Source organism: Bos javanicus, chromosome 5 (genome assembly GCF_032452875.1).
Source record: "Bos javanicus breed banteng chromosome 5, ARS-OSU_banteng_1.0, whole genome shotgun sequence".
NCBI lineage: Eukaryota > Metazoa > Chordata > Mammalia > Artiodactyla > Bovidae > Bos > Bos javanicus.
The window spans coordinates 57688920-57708326 of record NC_083872.1 but is presented as its reverse complement, the minus strand read 5'-3'; the positions used below and the strand labels follow the sequence as shown (position 1 = coordinate 57708326).

The window sequence follows — 19407 nt, the reverse complement described above, 5'->3', positions numbered from 1 at the left end:
AAGGCCAGTGAAGAAGGGTAAGGGCCCAGAGAAAGATCAGATGGGGCTTCAGGGAAGGTACTTTGTGGGGTAAAACCATTGGAGCCACCTTGTCTAGTTTAAAAATAGTCCCATCCATTCTGGTTTCTATCTGCATGTACTATTCCCAGGTTGCCTTAGTAACCAGGGTTCCCAGGGTCATTTAGGGGGGCAGGTACTAAGGAGGGTGGATGTGCTGGGAAATGGGAATGGGATATGTGTCGACAGAGCCTTCCCTTATTCAAACACGGCAGGGCAGGTGGCAGTTTCTGAGTTGTTGACAGCAACATCCCTCCTACCGCATCCTTTTCTCAGTTCCCAGTGCCTTAAGCCTTCAAGGCTTAAGAGGTGCTGGGGAAAGGAGAGTTCTTCTGGGGACACAAACCTCGGGGTTCATCCCTTACTTTCCTCTGCTTCCACATAGGACCACAGAGGTTTTAAATCCAGTTAAGAGTCAGTAAAGCCAAGGGTCCCAGTAGCCAAACCTCAGTTCCTCCTCAGCTCGTGGCTGATGTAGGGGAAACAACTCAGGGGAACAGTCTAATGGGACAGTGGATTTGGGGGTAGAGAAAGTGATCCTGGTTTATTCTTCCCCCATCATATCTCGTGCTACCTCTTGCTCTTGTTTGGTTGATCATTCAGTATACACCTGGGATTGGAGATGGTGGACTAAGTCAAGACCAGTCATTTTTAAAAAAGGGGAGGGGGCGCAAAAGACTGAAGATGGGCAAATACTGAAATATTGTTTGTGGATTCTAGAAGCCACACATTGATAAGCTTAATGTTGATTTTCTGATATAATTCTGGATTATTAAAGAGATGGTTTATGAGCATTTAGACAAATGTGATCATAGATACCAGCATTAATTCGTCCTAGCCAAACTCTGACGAGCTAACTTTTATTTTTTTTGCCAAGTATCTCTAAAGAGGTAGATTTGGGAAACTGTAGATGTTGTATGTATTTTTTAATGTGTTCCAGCTAAAGACTACCAAGAATATACCTACAGTTGAGTGAGTTGGATGGATTTAACACAGTTTGTGATGATGGAGAGAGGACACCATGTGCAACTATAGTGTGTCTTGCAAGAGGATGTTAGAAAGGACCTATAGGACTTAGACTTTCATTGAGTTTGGAGAAGGTTCAAGGAAATAGAGCTTCACTCTAAACTGGGTGCTATTAGGGAAGCAGGGAAAATTCAATGATTGGGTATCTTATCTAGAAAAAGAACAGACTAAAGTGAAGCTGAAACTGCAGTAAGTAATGAAGCAGTAGTCACTCATTAGCTGGGAGAGGGGGATGTTTGCAGTTTAAGGTTTGCACATTGACCTTGTTTAGCCCTTAAACAAAATTGTGATCTAGGTTTTTGTTTTGTTCTTTTGACTCAGTTCATCACAATCACTGAGTGCCCTTGTCTCATGTTGGTGTTTTGTGAGATTGTGTCCAACAGTACCTGTGAACCAGGTCAGCCCCCTAATAATTCCAAAAGCCAGCTGTGTCAGGCCATTTCCCAGATGTCAGAAACTGCTTTCCTCTTTCTCACCTAAGTCATTGCAGATAAGAGAATAATTATGGGTCAGTTAATAGTAGAGTTTGATGAAATCAAAACTGAAAGTTTGTGCCTAGTAAATGTCGATGAGCACATTCATGTTAGAGATATACCCAAGGGCTATATTTTTTTCATTGTATAAAAATATGAAAAGCCTACTCACCAACATAACAAAAAAATACTAAGTAATACTGGAAATGTCAGTAACTTGGATTGACTAATCTGAAGGGTCAATTTCGATTGACCCTGCCCCTAAAAATACTTGAACCTGCCTGAGAAACAAATGTAGAGACTTGCCTGGTGCTCAGACGGTAAAGCGTCTGTCTACAATGTGGGAAACCTGGGTTCGATCCCTGGGTTGGGAAGTTCCATGGAGAAGGAAAAGGCAACCCACTCCAGTACTCTTGCCTAGAAAATCCCATGGATGGAGGAGCCTGGTGTCCATGGGGTTGCAAAGAGTTGGACACGACTGAGCGACTTCACTTTCACTTTCATATTAGCAATAATTCACATGAGAACAACATGGGACTTCCAACTGGCTGCAAAAAAATTAAAATATTATTCTTCATAATACGGCAGTTAATATTATGAGCCTGTTGTGTTCTAGCACCTTCCTAGAATCTCCATAGGATAAAAGAATCATAGTTGCGCATTGTAAACGTAGTTGTACCATGTCTGTCTGATAGGAGTCAGTTCTAAAGTATTTTGTGTTCTTCTGAATAGTTTTTACAGAAGACCATTGGCAAACCAGTGGGGTATCTGGGAAAAAGAATGATAAGACTGTGGGTAGACCCCATAGATGTCTTCAGATATTTGACGGGCTACCTAATAAAGTTCCTGTCTTGCTGCACAAGCAGAGAGTTCTAGAAAATAGCTAACATGTGAGTACTTAATATAAACCAAGGCACTGTGCTTGTCACTTTACATGCAGTATTTCATTGACACAATGGGCATCATTATTGTACTTGTTTACCAGGGGAGAAAGACTTAAAGAAGATAATCAACCCAAGGTTCCACAACTAGTCAAGAATGGATTGACGAATCTCTTCAGGCAGTCTGACTCCAGCTTGGCATAAGATAAGTGCTAATAATAGAGCCATCCAACAATGGGACCACTACCTTCCAGTAACTTGTAAGGAATAATACAGAGGAAGTTTCCTCAAATTTTGTTGCCACTGCCATCTTGAAGAGTAGTCAGGGACCAGATTACCATTTCCAACCCTGGGAGGCAATTGTAATTTCATATAAAGGCAGAATGCAAAACCAGGAAGTCTCAATGCTCTCCTCCCTTAGATACTTCCTCTAACAAATGGCCATCCTTTTTCCTGTTACCCACTTACTGCTTATCACCACCAGGTGGCACCTGGGCAGCAGAATTGTCAATGGGTGGGGACCCACCCTGTTTACTTTGTTCTGGTGCCTGCATTGCAGCTGCTGATTCTGTGGTTGCTGGGTGCCAGTTGTGAAGAGACCTTCCTGAGGATGAGCTTTTGTTCTCCACACACCGTCTTCAGTAGGAGGGTCTGATCTGGATAGGATGAGAAAGGGGAAAAGTTGGGAAAGGAACTTCCATAAGTCATCCTCTTCAACCCCCAGCCTAAGGGACTCCCCTCTACTCCAATATTTGGCAAATTTTAGTTTTATTAGAAAGTTTTTCCTCTAAGGATGTTCATCCATTTTCCTGCTCTGGTTCTGTTTCATCAGCTGGTGGGCAGACAAATCATTCTTACTTCCTCCAAGGAATCAGAAATAATAACCCCTTGAACTCCTTTTATACCTGCTCATCTCAGGCTGTGGAGAACATAGAAAATTGTTCTTTATACAGTTCTGCAAACTGAAAGAAGCAGTTTAGTTACTGTTTCAGAGAAGTACAGAAAGGGAAGTGAGAAAATTTAAGGGAGGAAGGCTGGGCAGGGATAAGTTTTAAACAGCTTTGATGAAACATAGCCTGATGAAATCTATGCCCTGCAGAGCTAAATAAAAATTTTAACAGCTGCAAATCAAACAGTAATGCAAGCCCCACATATATTGCATTAAAAAGTAATCATGGCCAATCTGTCCCTCCTGGGCTTCCAATCGCCCAGTTTCTAAGTCCCTAGACAACACTTTAAGTCCAGTTAACTGGTAACAAGAGTCCTCATTCAGTGTACCCTGAGTTTTTTCATTCCTAAACCTACACAGTGCAATGTAGCACTGAGTTCTACATCTGACTATATTCTAAACCTTCCTTGTAACACAGGCAAATGAGTAACAATTGTCTCATTACTCTTGATTATCCATTTTAGTGTCCTAGCTGTTCCTCAAAGTCAGGAATTCTTGGAAAATATAATCACTTCTGCTACAGCTGAGCCCCCACCTCCCTTTGGATCCAGTTTAGTTTTAATCTCTTTAAAATAGAGATGACTAATTCTTGGAGGCAGAATGGACATACTTGGAGATTTCTAAAGATAAAAAAACCTCACTTCCTATTCACCCTGCTTTCCCCCTCCCCAACTCCTTTCCTTAAGTCTGAATTATCTAAACTCTGTAATTTTCATACTTTCCAGGTTTTTGTTTTTTGTTTTCCAGAGGCTGTCATTACATAGATGAGGCAGAAGACTGGGAACAAGATAGACAGAGTAGGTCACTGAACACTTTCATTCCATATAGGGTAATTTCCTTTCCTTTTGTAAGGACAGCCAGAAAAAAGTGGAAGGATAAGGAATATGCTTAAAGAATGAAAACAAGGGAAAGGAGACAAATTAACACGTAGGAATTCCAGACCAAGTTCTGCCAAGTCATCTGAACAGAGTGGAAGGAAATCCTAACCCTCGGCAACCCCTCAACTTCGCTACTCAATCTACCTCTAAAACCGAGTAATTAGCGGTGCGGCTCCGCATGACGTCATACCACAGGCACGCCAATCCCACGTGGGGGAGCTCCTGGTCCCGCCTCTCCGCTTTAAATGGTAGCCACGCCTCCTCCTCTTTTTAACTAATCACAAGCTAGTCTTTAGCCTTTTGCCTCCTTTTCCCGCCATCCCGGGCCGCCCATCTTGGCACTCAGGTCCAATCAGGAAGGTCCTGCTTCTCCTGAGCCCTTTCCCCCTCCTCGCGGAAGGGGGCGGGGTTTCGAGCTTTTGACTCCACCTTCGTCTATGCGGTGCGGACCAACCCAAATAGTCAGAACGAGGGGGCGTGGCTTGAAATCCCCTCCCCCATTCTGGGGTTTATGGTTTGTAAGCGGGGGAGCTAGTCGCAAAACTAAGCAACCTCTAGCTGATCTCTGGGTTGGGCGGGTGCTCCCTGAGGTGGCAGCATGGAGCCCTCTCTTGGAGACAGCTCTAGCTCTAGCCCCAGCCCCAGCCCGGTGGACCAGCCCTACCCTCCCTCCGAACCCCCTGACCAGCCCACCACTGCTCACGCAAAGCCAGAGCAGAGTTCTGGGGACCAACCTGCCGGCCCAGGAGCGGCGGGTGAGGCCTTGGCGGTGCTGACTTCGTTCGGGCGGCGGTTGCTGGTGCTAGTGCCGGTGTACCTGGCCGGGGCAATGGGACTCAGCGTGGGTTTTGTGCTCTTCGGCCTCGCCCTCTATCTGGGCTGGCGTCGGGTCCGCGAGGAGAAAGAACGGAGCCTTCGAGTCGCGCGGCAGCTGCTGGACGATGAAGAACGGCTTACGGCGAAAACTCTTTACATGAGCCATCGAGAGCTACCTGCCTGGGTGAGCGACCACCTTCAATCCTCAGTGCAGAATAGCCCCCTTTTAGCGCCTCAGTTCGAGGGCTCTCCCTATCGTTAAAGTCAGCTCCCCACCTTGGGACGATGAGCCCCAGACTTACCCCTTTGGCCAGCTAGCCGCCTGCTTGCTGGGACGCGCCACTCTTGGGAGCGACTATCCACCCCCTTCCGCACGCCCGGATCCCGATTCTTCCACAAAATCAGGACTTCTTCCTCCACGCTTAGGCAAGAACAGTAATAACATCTGGGAAGCCCGTCTCAGGCGTGGCTCTTCCTCCAACCTACCATTCCAATGCCCCTCCTTGTTTCTGGTGCCATTCACGCAGCTCCTGGGCATCCCCGTTCCGGTGGCCGCTCAGAGGGTTTCCTCCTCTTTCCTGTCCTCCCCAAGACTTTTTTTTTTTTAGTATCCATTTAAGGCCATAAGGTTTTTCTCCCTTTTCCCGCTCTTATCCTCGAGTACCCCGAGCCCCTCCTTGGGAGCACTGCCCAGTCGAGGCCCCGCACCTGGACAGACCCTCCGACCCTCTTCTTTTCCGCCTGTGGTGCCTGGGCCACGGAGCAGCGGAGGCGGCTGCTGGACAAAGGGCGGGGGTGCTGGGGGGGTGGGGGGCGCATGCGACTGCTGCAGTGCCCGCTGCCCACACTCCACCGCCCCTGGCCGGCCCCACCCTTTTCCGGACTGCGGGCTGCGCTTGCTGGGTTGAAGTCAGGACCCGTTTTCTTCGCCCCCTCTGCTGTGGTGAGGGGCCCGGATGGCTTCTCTCAGGCCTTGCAGGTGCCCAGCCCGTTATCCAGCCCCTCCCGGCCCCTCCCTTCCCGCTCCTCCCAGCAGAGCTGCCCGTCTAGGGAAAATTAAAGTTGACACTTGGCAGACATATCCATGCTTCCCAGACTCTGAACTGGGGAGGAGAAAGGGGGAGCAGTGGTCCCACAGGACTTGGAGCCCAAGCAGCAACTGTTTCTGTTCCTCTTCCTCCCTAAAGCGAGGAGAAATTAATCTTCCTCCTAAAGCGACTACCCCTCCTCCTCCCCCAGTATAAAGCACAGGTACACTTCCTTTCCATGAAAGGAGTCACACAGATTAAAAAGAAAGAAGACACCAGCCTGGGCCCAAATAGCTCTTCTGGCCCCTCCCTAACTCAGGAGCCGCTTCCTGCTTCACCTCTTGGTGTAGAAGTAGTGGTTCCCAGGGCAGAAGGAAGGCTGGTAAAAGGAGCCAGGATCCCAGGATTTCCTCCTCAAACTCTGATTTGTCAGGACCTTCCCCTCCAGAAAGAATGTGCTCTTCTTTCCCCTCCTCCTCTCCACCTCTGCAGCTGACATCATTTCATACCCTGGAGCTATCTGCAAAGCAACTTTGTGTGGCCAACTCTTTTGGCTCCCTTTGTTAAAGAAACCTCAGTGCCCCCAAGCCCAGTGGAGGACTGAATCCTCAGGACATCCGGCTCCTCCCCCAACCCCTGGGTGTGAGGAGGCCCTGTCACACTTAGGTTTTCTCAGAGGGCAGCCAGTAGGCATCTTAGCAGGAAACCACAAGCAAAGGATAGTGCTCATCACTATCTCCATTTTTTTTCCACCTCCAGGTCAGCTTCCCAGATGTGGAAAAGGCTGAGTGGCTCAATAAGGTGAGGGTTGATTGTCCTGGTTTTTGTTTTTCATGAGGGGGAATAGGATTCGTCTGTCTTGCCAGACCCTGCCACACTTCAATTCTAGCCTCTCCACGGGGAGGATTCTAAAGGAAATTCCCTTTAGAGGGAAAGCAAGGCTCTTCTGTGACCAGTTCCCTTTCCTCCCAGATTGTGGCCCAGGTCTGGCCCTTCCTGGGCCAGTATATGGAGAAGCTTCTCGCTGAAACTGTGGCCCCAGCTGTTCGAGGATCTAACCCCCACCTGCAGACATTTACATTTACACGAGTGGAACTGGGTGAAAAGGTACTTGTATAGGAGGGGAAGGAATGGAAGGGAAGAGATGGGGACGGGGGAGGCAGGTGGCCTAAAGGGGTCTTTCCCTTCCCTCTCAAGCATTCATCTTTCTACAGCCACTGCGCATCCTTGGAGTCAAGGTTCACACTGGTCAGAGCAAAAAACAGATCCTGCTGGACTTGAACATCAGGTACTGCACTTGTCACTTTTGCCGGGTCCCCTTCCTGGTCACTCTGACTGCTTTACTCCCCTCACCCCACTTCAGCCTAGGACTCACCCTCTGTTCTCTTTCTTCCCAACACCCAGCTACGTAGGTGACCTTCAGATTGATGTGGAAGTGAAGAAATACTTCTGCAAAGCAGGAGTCAAGGGCATGCAGGTAGGGCACATGCCTGGGGCCTCCACAAGAAGCCTTTTCCTGGAGTTTCAGTAGATGGGGGAAGTGGGAGGTTAGGAAAACCAAGGCTGGGGAGGTCTGGGAGGGGAAAAAGACCTTTTCTGAGGAAAGGCTTTATTCATTTCTTCCTTCCCCAGCTCCATGGTGTCTTACGGGTGATTCTCGAACCACTCATGGGGGACCTTCCCATCGTGGGGGCTGTGTCGATGTTCTTCATCCGACGCCCGGTAAGAGAAGACATCCAGGAGCAGCAGGGAAATGCAGGAAGCAGAGGACTGGGAGGTAGAGGATGGCCATCTCATCTCCCCAGTGGGGAATGGGGGAGGGAACTGACACACAGGCTGAGAACTGGCAGGGAACTGGCAACAGTTGTATGGGAATGACCATACCCCCGTGTGCTGTGTCCTGATCCCCCTGCTCTTTGCTTCCAGACCCTAGATATCAACTGGACAGGGATGACCAACCTGCTGGATATCCCAGGACTCAGGTACCAAGGACTTACTGAGCACCTGCTAAGTGTTCCAAACCTGATTTGAAGGTTTAAGGGGTACAGAGCAGTGAAAGATGCAGCCAGGAGACTTTCCTGGTGGTCCAGTGGCTAAGACTCCGACCTCCCAACATAGGGGGCCTGGCTTCCATCCCTGGTCAGGGAACTAGATCCCACATACCACAACTAAAGATCCTTTGTGCCGCAACTAAGACCCAGTACAGCCAAATAAATATTTAAAAAAAAAAAAAAATGCAGCCGGTTTCGTCTAGGAGCCTTGACCCTAGTTGGGGAGCTAAGACAAATACTCCTGAGAAGTTTCGTACTGTGGTTTTTCTCCTATGGAGACTGCATTTTGGTAGAGAATGAAGAGGGCTACGGGGTCCTCAGCAGGGACAAAGGGAGAAAGAAGAGCTGGATGGCAACCAGGAAGGGACTGAGTAGGAGGTGGGAAATGGGGGTAGAAGAGTAGCGAAAAGGTATTCTCAAGAAAGACCTTCCCTCTAGCTGTAGATCTCTCTCGGTGGTGAGAAACATAGTTGGGGGTGGGGAAACAGGGACCCTCACACTCACCTCCTTTTCCACTCCCCCATTCAGCTCCCTCTCTGACACCATGATCATGGATTCCATCGCTGCCTTCCTTGTGTTGCCCAACCGATTGTTGGTGCCCCTTGTGCCTGACCTTCAAGATGTGGCCCAGTTGCGTTCCCCTCTTCCCAGGGTACGGCCTCTCCCCCTAGATAGAGCCTTCGCTCAGGAACCCTGTGGTGGGTCTTTAATTTCTCACAGTCTGATTCCTACCCTTCAGGGCATAATTCGGATTCACTTGCTGGCTGCACGAGGGCTGAGCTCCAAGGATAAATACGTTAAGGGCCTGATTGAGGGCAAGTCAGACCCCTATGCGCTTGTGCGAGTGGGCACCCAGGCATTCTGCAGCCGTGTCATCAATGAGGAACTCAACCCCCAGTGGGGAGAGACTTATGAGGTGGGAGAGCCAAGGAGTGGGGGGAGCATGGTCAGGTGGGGAAGTTCAGGAGGTGTTAAGAGAAGATGATGATTGGATGCTGCTCACCTGCAGACCCTTATCCCTCTGTGTTCTTCAGGTGATGGTGCATGAGGTCCCAGGACAGGAAATTGAGGTGGAGGTGTTTGACAAGGATCCAGACAAAGATGACTTTTTGGGCAGGTAAGACTCTGCCTACGTTAGGAGTCTAAATCCCCAGGGCCACTGACATCCCAGACATAATCCTTTTCCAGGCCAGGGGAATAGTAATCATTTTCTTTCCCAACTTCTCACCCTTCATCCCCACCATGCACACATACTTAAATACCTCCTGAGTGTAAGAAGGGAGTCTGAGATCTGCCAGTTATTTCTGGGTGAGAAGCGGGCCAGTGAATGACTTTCTGCTAATTATAACACTCTCTTCTTTTTTCCTTTTCACTGCCATCATTACCACTACCATCCCCTCCCCCACAGAATGAAGCTGGATGTAGGGAAAGTATTGCAGGCTGGAGTAATGGATGAAGTAAGTTGAGAGAAGAGGAAGGTGGAGGGTAGTGTCCCCCATTGTGTAGACAGTGGTTACTGCATTGGTGGGGAAGAAGTTGGGTGGGTTTCTGATCTCTACCTCACTCTCTTCTACCTCTCCCTCCAGTGGTTCCCTCTTCAAGGTGGGCAAGGCCAAGTTCACTTAAGGCTAGAATGGCTTTCACTTTTGCCAGATGCCGAAAAACTGGAGCAGGTAACTAATGTGCAAAACAGTAAGCTAGCAGGGGAGAAATAGGTAACTAGAAGTATGGGGGACTGAGTGGATGAAGGTCTGACCACGACCACCCCTCCGCAGATTCTACAGTGGAACCGTGGAGTCTCTTCCCGCCCAGAGCCCCCGTCGGCCGCCATCTTAGTTGTTTATCTGGATCGGGCCCAGGATCTTCCTGTGAGTGTGGCTTCTGAGGGCAGGTGAACAGGAAGCCGTGGGGTCAGCACTCCCACACCCTCCCTTGCCCCTGACCACTGTGCTCCAGTAGCAACAGCATGTAAACATGAGGACTCCACAGACGGGATCAGAGTCATCTCAGGGGAAAGACTCTGATGAGAGCCCACCTTCCTTCACTGAAACACAAAAACAACCAAGATGGTGACTTCTGAATTCTCCCACCCGCAGCTGAAGAAGGGGAACAAGGAGCCCAACCCCATGGTACAACTGTCAATCCAGGATGTGACCCAGGAGAGCAAGGTGAGGGCCAGGACAAGGATACCACTGTGGGAGGCATTGTGTGTGGGGACAGGAGGAGGGGGGACTATTCTTGGGATGAAGTGTTCCCTTTAGGCTGCCCATAAGGGCAAGGGTTTTCTGGAGAAACAGAACTGGTACTGGGCCATGTACCCTTGACCGAGTCCTGCATACCTCCAGGCTGTCTACAGCACCAACTGCCCAGTGTGGGAGCAGGCCTTCCGGTTCTTCCTGCAAGACCCTCAAAGCCAGGAGCTTGATGTGCAGGTGAGTTACAGGTCCTCCTGGATGCGCTATTCTGTCTTCCCAGGTCTACACCATTTCTTCTCTGCATCTTCTCCTTTGATCTCTTATTTTCTTGGGGTTTTTTGTTTGTTTGTTTGACTGTGTGGCTTTCCAGGTCATAGTTCCCTGACTAGGGATCAAACCTGGGCCATCTGCAATGAGAGTATGGAGTCCTAAACCACTGGACTGCCAGGGAATTCCATGATCTCTATTTTCAGTCCATCTACCGAGACTCTCCACCTCTTACACTCTCCACATTTCCCCACCCATCTCTCTAGGCTCATTCTTATTGAGAACTGTGTACTTCAAATGAGTGATTTTTGTGCTTTGTAAATTATGCCTCAAAAAAAAAATTTTTTTTAAAGAGAAGAACATATGGAGCACTAAACACCTAGCATTTTTTTTCTGGCATATTTTTATTTTTAAAAGTTTTTTATTTTATATTGGAGTATAGAGTTAGAACGACATTGTGTTTCAGATGTACATCAAAGTAATTCAGTTATACATATTCATATATTTATTTTTCAGATTTTATTCCCATGTTATTACAGAGTATTGAGTATGGTTCCCTGTGCTTAGAGTAGGTTCTTGTTGATTATCTCTATCACAATATGGTAGTGTGCATATGCCAATCCCAACCTCCCAGACATCTAGCACTTCTAAGGTCATAGAAAAAGCATGTGCACAGTATCTGCTGTCATGAAACTTACTGGCTAGTTTCATAGAAGAGACAAACATATATAAGGAAAGATGATTCAGCATCAACCAGTGGGAGTCAGATACCCAAAGTATAGTACTTAGGATGGCTGGAGAAAAGTACAGAGGCTGGAGTAACTAGAGAGACTTTGTGACAGAAGTAGGATTTTCAGAGGGACTGCAAGTATCAGTAGGATTTAAATAGGCAGAGAAGAGCAGAATGAGAACGAGAACTTGGCCAGGTAACGAGACCAGAAAGAGCAGAGGAGGAAGGGACTGTGGAGTAGACAGAGGACTATAAAAGGATGGCCCGGAGTGGAGCAGGTTTGTGACTGGCACAGAGTGAAGCTGCAGCCGCGTCACATTTCCATAGTGTACCTCCCTGTTCCCTAATCTTTCTCTCCATCCCCTCTTCTTGTGCCTACAGGTGAAGGATGACTCCAGGGCCCTGACTTTAGGGGCACTGACCCTGCCTCTGGCTCGCCTGCTTACTGCCCCGGAACTCACCCTGGACCAGTGGTTCCAGCTCAGCAGCTCTGGCCTAAACTCCCGCCTCTACATGAAACTAGTTATGAGGGTATGGAGGTGGATGAAGTGCTATGGGCGGAGAAGGGCCTTGTGGATTCTTTGTGGCATTAAGAGTAAGGAAAGGTGACTTGTTCCTGGGTTTCAGCACACACACACACACACACAAAAGTAAGGAAAGGGAACTTCCCTGGCGCTCCAGTCGCTTAGACTCTGCACTACCATTGCAGGGGGTGCAGGTTCAATCCCTGGTCTGGGAGCGTGCAGCCAAAAAAAAAAGGGAATCCTCTGCAATGAAATGATCTAGTATATGTGGAAGCATCTAGCAGACACACAAAACGTTTATTGATCTAACTGGGGGAAGAGATGGTGTCTGAGTAGGGTGAGTGTGGAGGGAACCCTCCAGAGATGAGCCCAGCCAAGGCAGGGACCTAGTTTCCCTGTCAGAGTGCCTGCTCTGCCTGCCAGGCCCCACATATCTTGCCTGCTGATGGCTAAATTTTGATTAGCCGCTTTGATTTGACAATCACTCTGCCCTTCCCAGCTCTTATACTTGGATACATCAGAAGTGCGGTTCCCTGCTATGCCTGGTATTCCTGGGGCTTGGGACCTGGATGATAGCCCTCAGACAGGCAGCAGTGTGGATGTCCCACCTCGACCCTGTCACACTACTCCTGATAGTAGCTTTGGGACAGAGGTAAGTCTGTATCCAGATAGGACTAAGCTCTATTTGCCCACTGTGGTCTACGTGTGCAAAACCTGTTTCAAGACTGGGTCTGACCGGTTTCTCTCTTTGACTGCCATCTGGTGTCCCCATCTGTCCCTTTTGCAGAATGTGCTTCGGCTCCATGTATTAGAGGCCCAGGACCTGATTGCCAAAGACCGCTTCTTGGGGGGATTAGTGAAGGGCAAGTCAGACCCCTACGTCAAACTAAAGCTGGCAGGACGAAGCTTCCACAGCCGTGTTGTTCGGGAAGATCTCAATCCCCGTTGGAACGAGATCTTTGAGGTCAGAATTGAAGGCTAGAACTCTTTCCAGTTCTGCCCCATCTTTCCCCCACCTCTGAAAGTAGTCCAGAAAACTTCTGGGGTTCAGTTGACTGGAGGGGGAATCCAGTCATTCGGAGAAGAAAAGGAAATGATTCCACTATTTTCTTCCACTAGGTGATCGTCACATCAATCCCAGGTCAAGAGCTAGAGGTTGAGGTTTTTGACAAGGACCTGGACAAGGATGACTTTCTGGGCAGGTGAGAGGGTAAGGTCTGATGAGGAAGACAAGCTGGGTCTTGTAGACCAGGACGTCTGGTCTTGTGGGGACAAGAGACTTGGCTCTTGACCATAGACCTTAATTTTAATCTTTCTACTCTACAGGTGTAAAGTGAGTCTCACCACTGTCTTAAACAGTGGCTTCCTTGATGAGGTAAGCATGAAATGAGAATCAGCAATCCCTTGGGACTTACCTGGCGGTCCAGTGGTTGACTTCACCTTCTGGTGTGGGGCGTGTGGGCTTGATTGTTGGTGGGAGCTAAGATCCATATGCCTTGCAGCCAAAAAAACCAAAAAAATTAAAAACCTCAAAAAACATTAAAAAAAAAAAAGAAACAATATTGTAACAAATTCAATAAAGGCTTCAATTATGGTCCACAGATGGTATATTAAAAACAAAGAATCAACAGTCCCTCCTGATCCAGTTGCACATCTCATTCTTATGGTCCCTGTCCCACACACTCCAGTCTTAACCCTGCCTACTTCCACAGTGGCTGACCCTGGAGGATGTCCCTTCTGGCCGCCTACACTTGCGTCTGGAGCGTCTGACCCCCCGCCCCACTGCTGCTGAGTTAGAGGAGGTAAGGAAAGATACTGGAAGAAGGAAAGGACCCAGGGTGGGTCAAAGTAAGCTCTTCTGTCCGCTTTCAAGGCATATGCCAGCCCTCCAGAGTATCAGTTACCACCCCCCAGTCCCCGTGTCCTCCCCTAGGTGCTGCAGGTGAACAGCTTGATCCAGACCCAGAAGAGTGCAGAACTTGCAGCGGCCCTGCTGTCTGTCTACCTGGAGCGGGCTGAGGACCTGCCGGTGAGATCTGCTCCCCACACCCCATAGCTCCCAGGCCCTTCTATATCCCTTGGGTTTGGATGCTCCTGGTGTATTTGGAATAGTAAATTCCAAATTCCTCTCTCCCAGGGTGGTGCTGGGATGGGAAGAATTGTCTGCCCAAGGCCAGGAGGGTGGTGGCTGTCAAGTGGCAATAGGGATGTGGGCCGCTGGCTATGGGGCAGGGAATTTGCCTTAACTGGGACACATTTAAGACCAGTATTTTCTTTCCAGCTCCGAAAAGGTACCAAGCCTCCCAGCCCTTATGCTACTCTTGCTGTGGGAGATACGTCTCATAAAACTAAGGTACTGTATTGGGAAATGCCGAAGGACTAAGAATGGGAGGGCTGAGAGGAATAGAGGAGAAAATGTCAATCACTGAGGATCCTCCTCACCTCCACCAGACTGTTCCCCAAACGGCCACCCCCGTCTGGAATGAGAGCGCCTCCTTTCTCATCAGGAAACCAAACACTGAGAGTCTGGAGTTGCAGGTACTGTAAACTCATCCTACAAACATTTACCAGATTGCTGTCACAGTCCAGGCACTGAACCAGGCACAGGGCATTCAGAGATAAAACAGCAAGTTCTAATCTTTTTGGAGCTCATACTCCTTTTAGGAGAAAAATAACCAGAGAATACTTCCAGACTGGTAACTGCTGAGGTAAAAGGCAGTGAGGGGAGAAGAGGTGGGAAAGGTGAGGGTGGGTAGTAAGAAAGGCATCCTTAGCTTAAGGGTAGATAGGCCCTGACCAAGGAAAGGAAAGGAAAACCTTTCAGGCTAAGAGGGGAATAGAGGCAAATAATATATTATGGAGATAGGCAGGAGCAAGATCACAAGAGCTCTTAAAAATTATGTTGAGAATTTAGATTTTATCCTAAAGGCATAGGAAAACACTAGAAAGAATGAGAGATGACATCCAGACTCATATATTAGGAAGACTGTTGATGTCAGGGTAAAAGATGAGCTGGAGGAAGGCAACACTGGAGGCAGGTGGATCAGTTAAGAGACTGTTAAGAGTAATTAAAGCAAGAATTGACAAAGGCCAGATGATATTTGGCTGTTATTTTGACATGGAGGGGAAGAAGTTGGGGAGGAGCAAAGAACAGTCTAGGTGTTAACTCCTGGGTTTTTAGTGTGGACGGACAGATAAAGGTGCCATTGCCAACAGAGGGAATGCACAGAGCAGGAATTTTAAAAACTGAGATCTCTGAGGACCATCCAAGGGGAGCCAGCCATTCGGAAGGTAGATCTCTGGCCTATCGTGGGCTTCCTTCCTGTCCCTCTTGTTTGAGCATCATGAGCAAGCAACAGGTAGTAGCTGCAGTCACGAGCATGAGCATGATCTCTCAAGGTGTGTGTAGAGTGAAAAGGAGACAGACAAAGGTGGGATATGCTGGGCGCTGCAACAGATGAAGGGCAGATGGAGAGTAAGAGCCCTGAAGTACAGTGGGATGCTTACCAGGAAGGAGTGGGTTATAGAAGCCACAGGAAGTGACCAAGTGTTATTGAGAGGTAAACTTAGATGACTGAAAACTATTCACTGACTTTGAAAACCAGGAGGCACCGATGATTGGAACAACTTCAGGAGCGGGTGACCAAAAAGTGATGAGGTATAGGAGGTGAAGAGAGGATGGGGGAAGTTAATATAGGAGTGCTGGGCTCTTTCTGGAGTAAGGAGTCAAGAAATACCTTCCAAAGTTGATAGAACAGTAAGTAGAGAATTACATGATAGAAACTAATAGAACTTAAAGTAATGTAGCTATTAACAACACTGACAGAGGTAGAGAAGAGATGTAAATGAGCTCAGTTAATCATCTTGCACAGTAGAGACTCAGTAGATAATAAAGCTGGCAAATATGAAATAGAGATATAGGCATATTAGTTTAGTTAGAACTATGCCAGTATAAGGAAAACAGGAAGAGCTCTGGTAGAGTGTGGACATGCGGGTAGGAAGGGCAGGAAGCAATTTCATTTTACTGTTCTTTTCCCACCCTGTGCAGTTATTACTGGGATAATTTATGAAAGCTGAGAAAGTAAAGATCATACAGTCTATTCTGGTTGAAAAAGGGAAATGGGGCCAGCAGCAACTATTACCACAGCTTCCCTGTGTCTTCATGAAGGGGAATCTCTGACCAAAACCACCCGAATGTCCAAGCATTTGGACCTGGAATGCCGGGATTAAATCACCTCTCTCCCTTTATTGACCATGCTGCGAGGCTTGCACTGGGATCGAACCTGGGCCCCAGCAGTGAAAGCGCCCAGGCCTAACCACTGGACTGCCAAGGAGCCTGCTTCTCTCTTGATGACAGTCCTATTGCTTCACAGGTTCGGGGGGAAGGCTCTGGCACGCTGGGCTCATTATCCCTGCCCCTCTCCGAGCTCCTTGTGGCTGACCGGCTCTGCCTGGACCGCTGGTTTACGCTCAGCAACGGTCAAGGGCAGGTGCTACTGAGAGCACAGCTCGGGGTGAGTGTGGGAGATGTGGTGGGTGTGGGGAGGCGGGAGCAGAGGGCTGTGTGGCTCACGACCTTCTTGTCCGTCTAGATCCTGGTGTCTCAGCACTCCGGGGTGGAAGCTCACAGCCACAGCTACAGCCACAGCTCCTCATCTCTGAGTGAACTAGAGCTCTGGAGTGGACTCCCTCAGGTCACCTCTTCAGCCCCAGAGCTCAGGCAGCGCCTAACACACGGTGACAGGTAAAGTGCTGGGACAGAAAGATGGGACTCAGTCGAGGATATAAAGGACAGGCTACCGACTCCTGAGGCACTGCCTGCTCCCAGCGCTGTCTCCATCTCTCCATAGTCCCCCTGAGGCTCCAGCTGGGCCGCTGGGCCAGGTGAAACTGACTGTTTGGTACCACAGTGAAGAACGCAAGCTGGTTGGCTTCATTCACAGTTGCCGGTGAGACCCCATCTGTCCACCCTCCAGGTTCTACCTGTCCCCCCCACCTTGGGTGGCCTTGTCACCTCCTTCCTCCTGTCACAGGGCCCTTCGACAAAATGGACGGGATCCCCCCGATCCCTACGTGTCACTGTTGCTACTGCCAGATAAGAACCGGGGCACCAAGAGGAAGACTTCACAGAAGAAGAGGACCCTAAATCCTGAATTCAACGAGCGGTCAGTCAGTGGGCTTTCCAGTGAAGAGATGGCAGGCTTGGGAAGGGCCCTGCCTCTAACGCCCAGTCCTTCCTCAGGTTTGAGTGGGAACTGCCCCTGGATGAGGCCCTCCAGCGAAAGCTGGATGTCTCTGTGAAGTCTAGTTCCTCCTTCATGTCAAGAGAGCGTGACCTGCTGGGGAAGGTAAGAGGGCAGGGTAAAGGTGAGAAAAGTTGCTGGTGGAAAGGCTTGTAGTCCCTGTTAGGGAGGAGGCACCCAGGTGACGCTACTCTACAGATGTTCTTTACGGTACTTTACTACCCAATTTGGAGAAGGAAGTGGCAACCCACTCCAGTACTCTTGCCTAGGAAATCCCATGGACAGAGGAGCCTGGCAGGCTACAGTCCATGGAGTCACAAAGAGTTGGACAGCACTTAGTGACTCAACAGCAAACACTACCCAATTGCCTCTGTACTGGTTTGGGACCTGGAGTGTGACAGGGTGGGACGTGGTTTTTGGAGACATGAAAAGTAACGTCACCCCTGCTACTCTCCAACACAGGTGCAGTTGGACCTCGCTGAGATAGACCTTTCCCAGGGTGCGGCCCAGTGGTGAGTACCTGATGAGCTGGCAGTGGCCCAGGATGCTTAAGTAGGAAGGAAAAAGGATGTAAGCCAAGCTGAGAACCACTGATCTGAAGTAAAGAGCCCTAAGATCTTGTCTCATTTATAAGAGAACACAAGAGTCATCTTTTTACCTGAGCCTTCTCTGCTCGTTCCCACAGGTATGACCTCATGGATGACAAGGACAAGGGCAGCTCCTAGGAGCCAGGGATTTCTGCCTGACCGCTCTGTCTCCTTGCCTCGCCTCTTGCTGCATCACCGCCTCCACGCGATGAGCCTAAAGCTTGGGGCCCGAGGGCAGAGCCTGCACCGCTCAGCCCTCACCCTTCCCGGTCCTGTGCTAGGGCCTTTGCGCAACCAAAGAGCAGGACCGTACGTTACCCTCTACTGCACGGCCTTTATCCTTCCGGGCTCCTGGGGCAGGGACGTGAGCTGGCTATTTGCTGCTCTGCCCACACATTCTCCTTTCTGCCCAGCTCCTCAGGGCCTTCTGTGTCTGTGCCTGGCCACTGGCAGCACTAGCAGTGGCATTAGCTTATGCCAAATATAGCTTTTGGAAAGACCTTTTTTCTTTGATGGGATGGTCTCCTTCTTCCCAAACATGAGCAGTCAGGGAGAGAAGAAAGGCTAACCATGCACGCTGAGCGCCTCCTGGACCACTTCATGCAGCAAGTGTACCAACCCAACCCCACATCCCCTTCCGTACCCACTTCCTCCAGCCTGTCCCAAAGATGACACCTGCTGTGTTGACTCAGGCCAGCCAGTCTCTGGATGGCTCTGGGAAGAGATTCATCAAAGCCTTCAGGTGGCCAGTGTTGGTCACGGTGTGAGCCTCTAGCTGGGGCATACAGAGGGCTCTGGAGGACTCAGGACAGCATGGTCAATATTTGTCCAGGCGCCTCGGCTATTCAGTCACTGTCTAGAACTGAATCTCCTAATTTTGTCCCAACTCTGCCAATCCAACGTCTCTTACATTAAACCTTATACTCAAACCAGCTGGGGCTCTTTTCCTTAAGGGCAGAGAATCCCACCTACCCATCAGGTGTTTATTCCAAGTGTCAAAAGCCTTTGTTCAGTTCACAAATCAGGTCTGTTTGTTTATATTTTTAACTGATTATCAGTTATTAAAAAAGCTGATTTAAGCATCTGCAGTGGTGACATCAACCTCGACTCCTGGCTCAATACTGGCGGCTCTGTCTTATTAACAGTCTCAGAAAGGACCCTGCACGGCCATGAGTTGCTTGTGGATCCTCATCAGAAAAACGATTCCAAGTTGTAGAACCTTGTAGTTATTTTCCTTGTAGTTACTCTGAGTTTTGGGGGGCCTCCCAACCAGGCTTTGAGAGTGTTTCCCTTTGCATCTCTGATCAAGTCAGCATGTACTTTCTCCAAAGACGTTACGCTGCAGCTGCTTAGAATCGGAGTTAGATTCCTAGAACCTCTGGTTCCTGGAGTCTAAATCCAGGCTGTGGGGCAGCTTCTGACTGACATGTTCCTCCGTGAGAGTGAGGAGTGGGGAGGTACGCAGGTGGGCCGGAGCTCCCTGCAGCTGAGACTGTGTCTTCCTCGGAGATCAAGGCAGAACCCACTGTGGTTGCAGCCAAGATTGCTGGTAGTGCTGAGGGTGCTCATGTGACCTGTGTGAATTCACTGAATTTCTGGTGAGATTCATTCCCAGTCATGGTGATGATGTCTATTACGCATTCTAATCTTCTGAGCTTTCCAGGGAAAGGATTCCTAAGGCTGGTGAACCTGGGAGCTCTGT

The 19407-nt window shown here is 49.1% G+C and overlaps 1 protein-coding gene across 1 annotated transcript; it reads left to right on the top strand.

Annotated features, from left to right (window-relative positions):
• The first annotated feature begins 4088 nt into the window (after positions 1-4088).
• ESYT1 (extended synaptotagmin 1) lies at positions 4089-18806 on the top strand. The gene is made up of 31 exons (XM_061416839.1): positions 4089-5264; positions 6868-6909; positions 7081-7215; positions 7323-7396; positions 7513-7585; positions 7741-7830; positions 8035-8090; positions 8688-8811; positions 8899-9075; positions 9194-9276; positions 9568-9616; positions 9746-9832; positions 9935-10027; positions 10256-10327; positions 10505-10591; positions 11733-11882; positions 12375-12527; positions 12663-12839; positions 12995-13077; positions 13202-13250; positions 13588-13677; positions 13809-13904; positions 14157-14228; positions 14327-14413; positions 16249-16389; positions 16468-16619; positions 16726-16824; positions 16909-17040; positions 17118-17223; positions 17581-17630; positions 17804-18806. The coding sequence occupies exons 1-31, from the start codon at positions 4863-4865 to the stop codon at positions 17841-17843; spliced, it is 3321 nt and encodes a 1106-aa protein (XP_061272823.1). The 5' UTR covers positions 4089-4862; the 3' UTR covers positions 17844-18806.
• The last annotated feature ends 601 nt before the right edge of the window (positions 18807-19407 follow it).

What these genes read in the sequence shown, in the direction of transcription:
- ESYT1 (XM_061416839.1), top strand. Translation starts at nt 4,863, where the DNA reads ATGGAGCCCTCTCTTGGAGACAGCTCTAGCTCTAGCCCCAGCCCCAGC. An exon ending in GAGTGGAACTGGGTGAAAAG is followed by an intron (nt 7,216 to 7,322) that starts GTACTTGTATAG and finishes ATCTTTCTACAG; the next exon opens with CCACTGCGCATCCTTGGAGT. An exon ending in GGCTTCATTCACAGTTGCCG is followed by an intron (nt 16,825 to 16,908) that starts GTGAGACCCCAT and finishes CTCCTGTCACAG; the next exon opens with GGCCCTTCGACAAAATGGAC.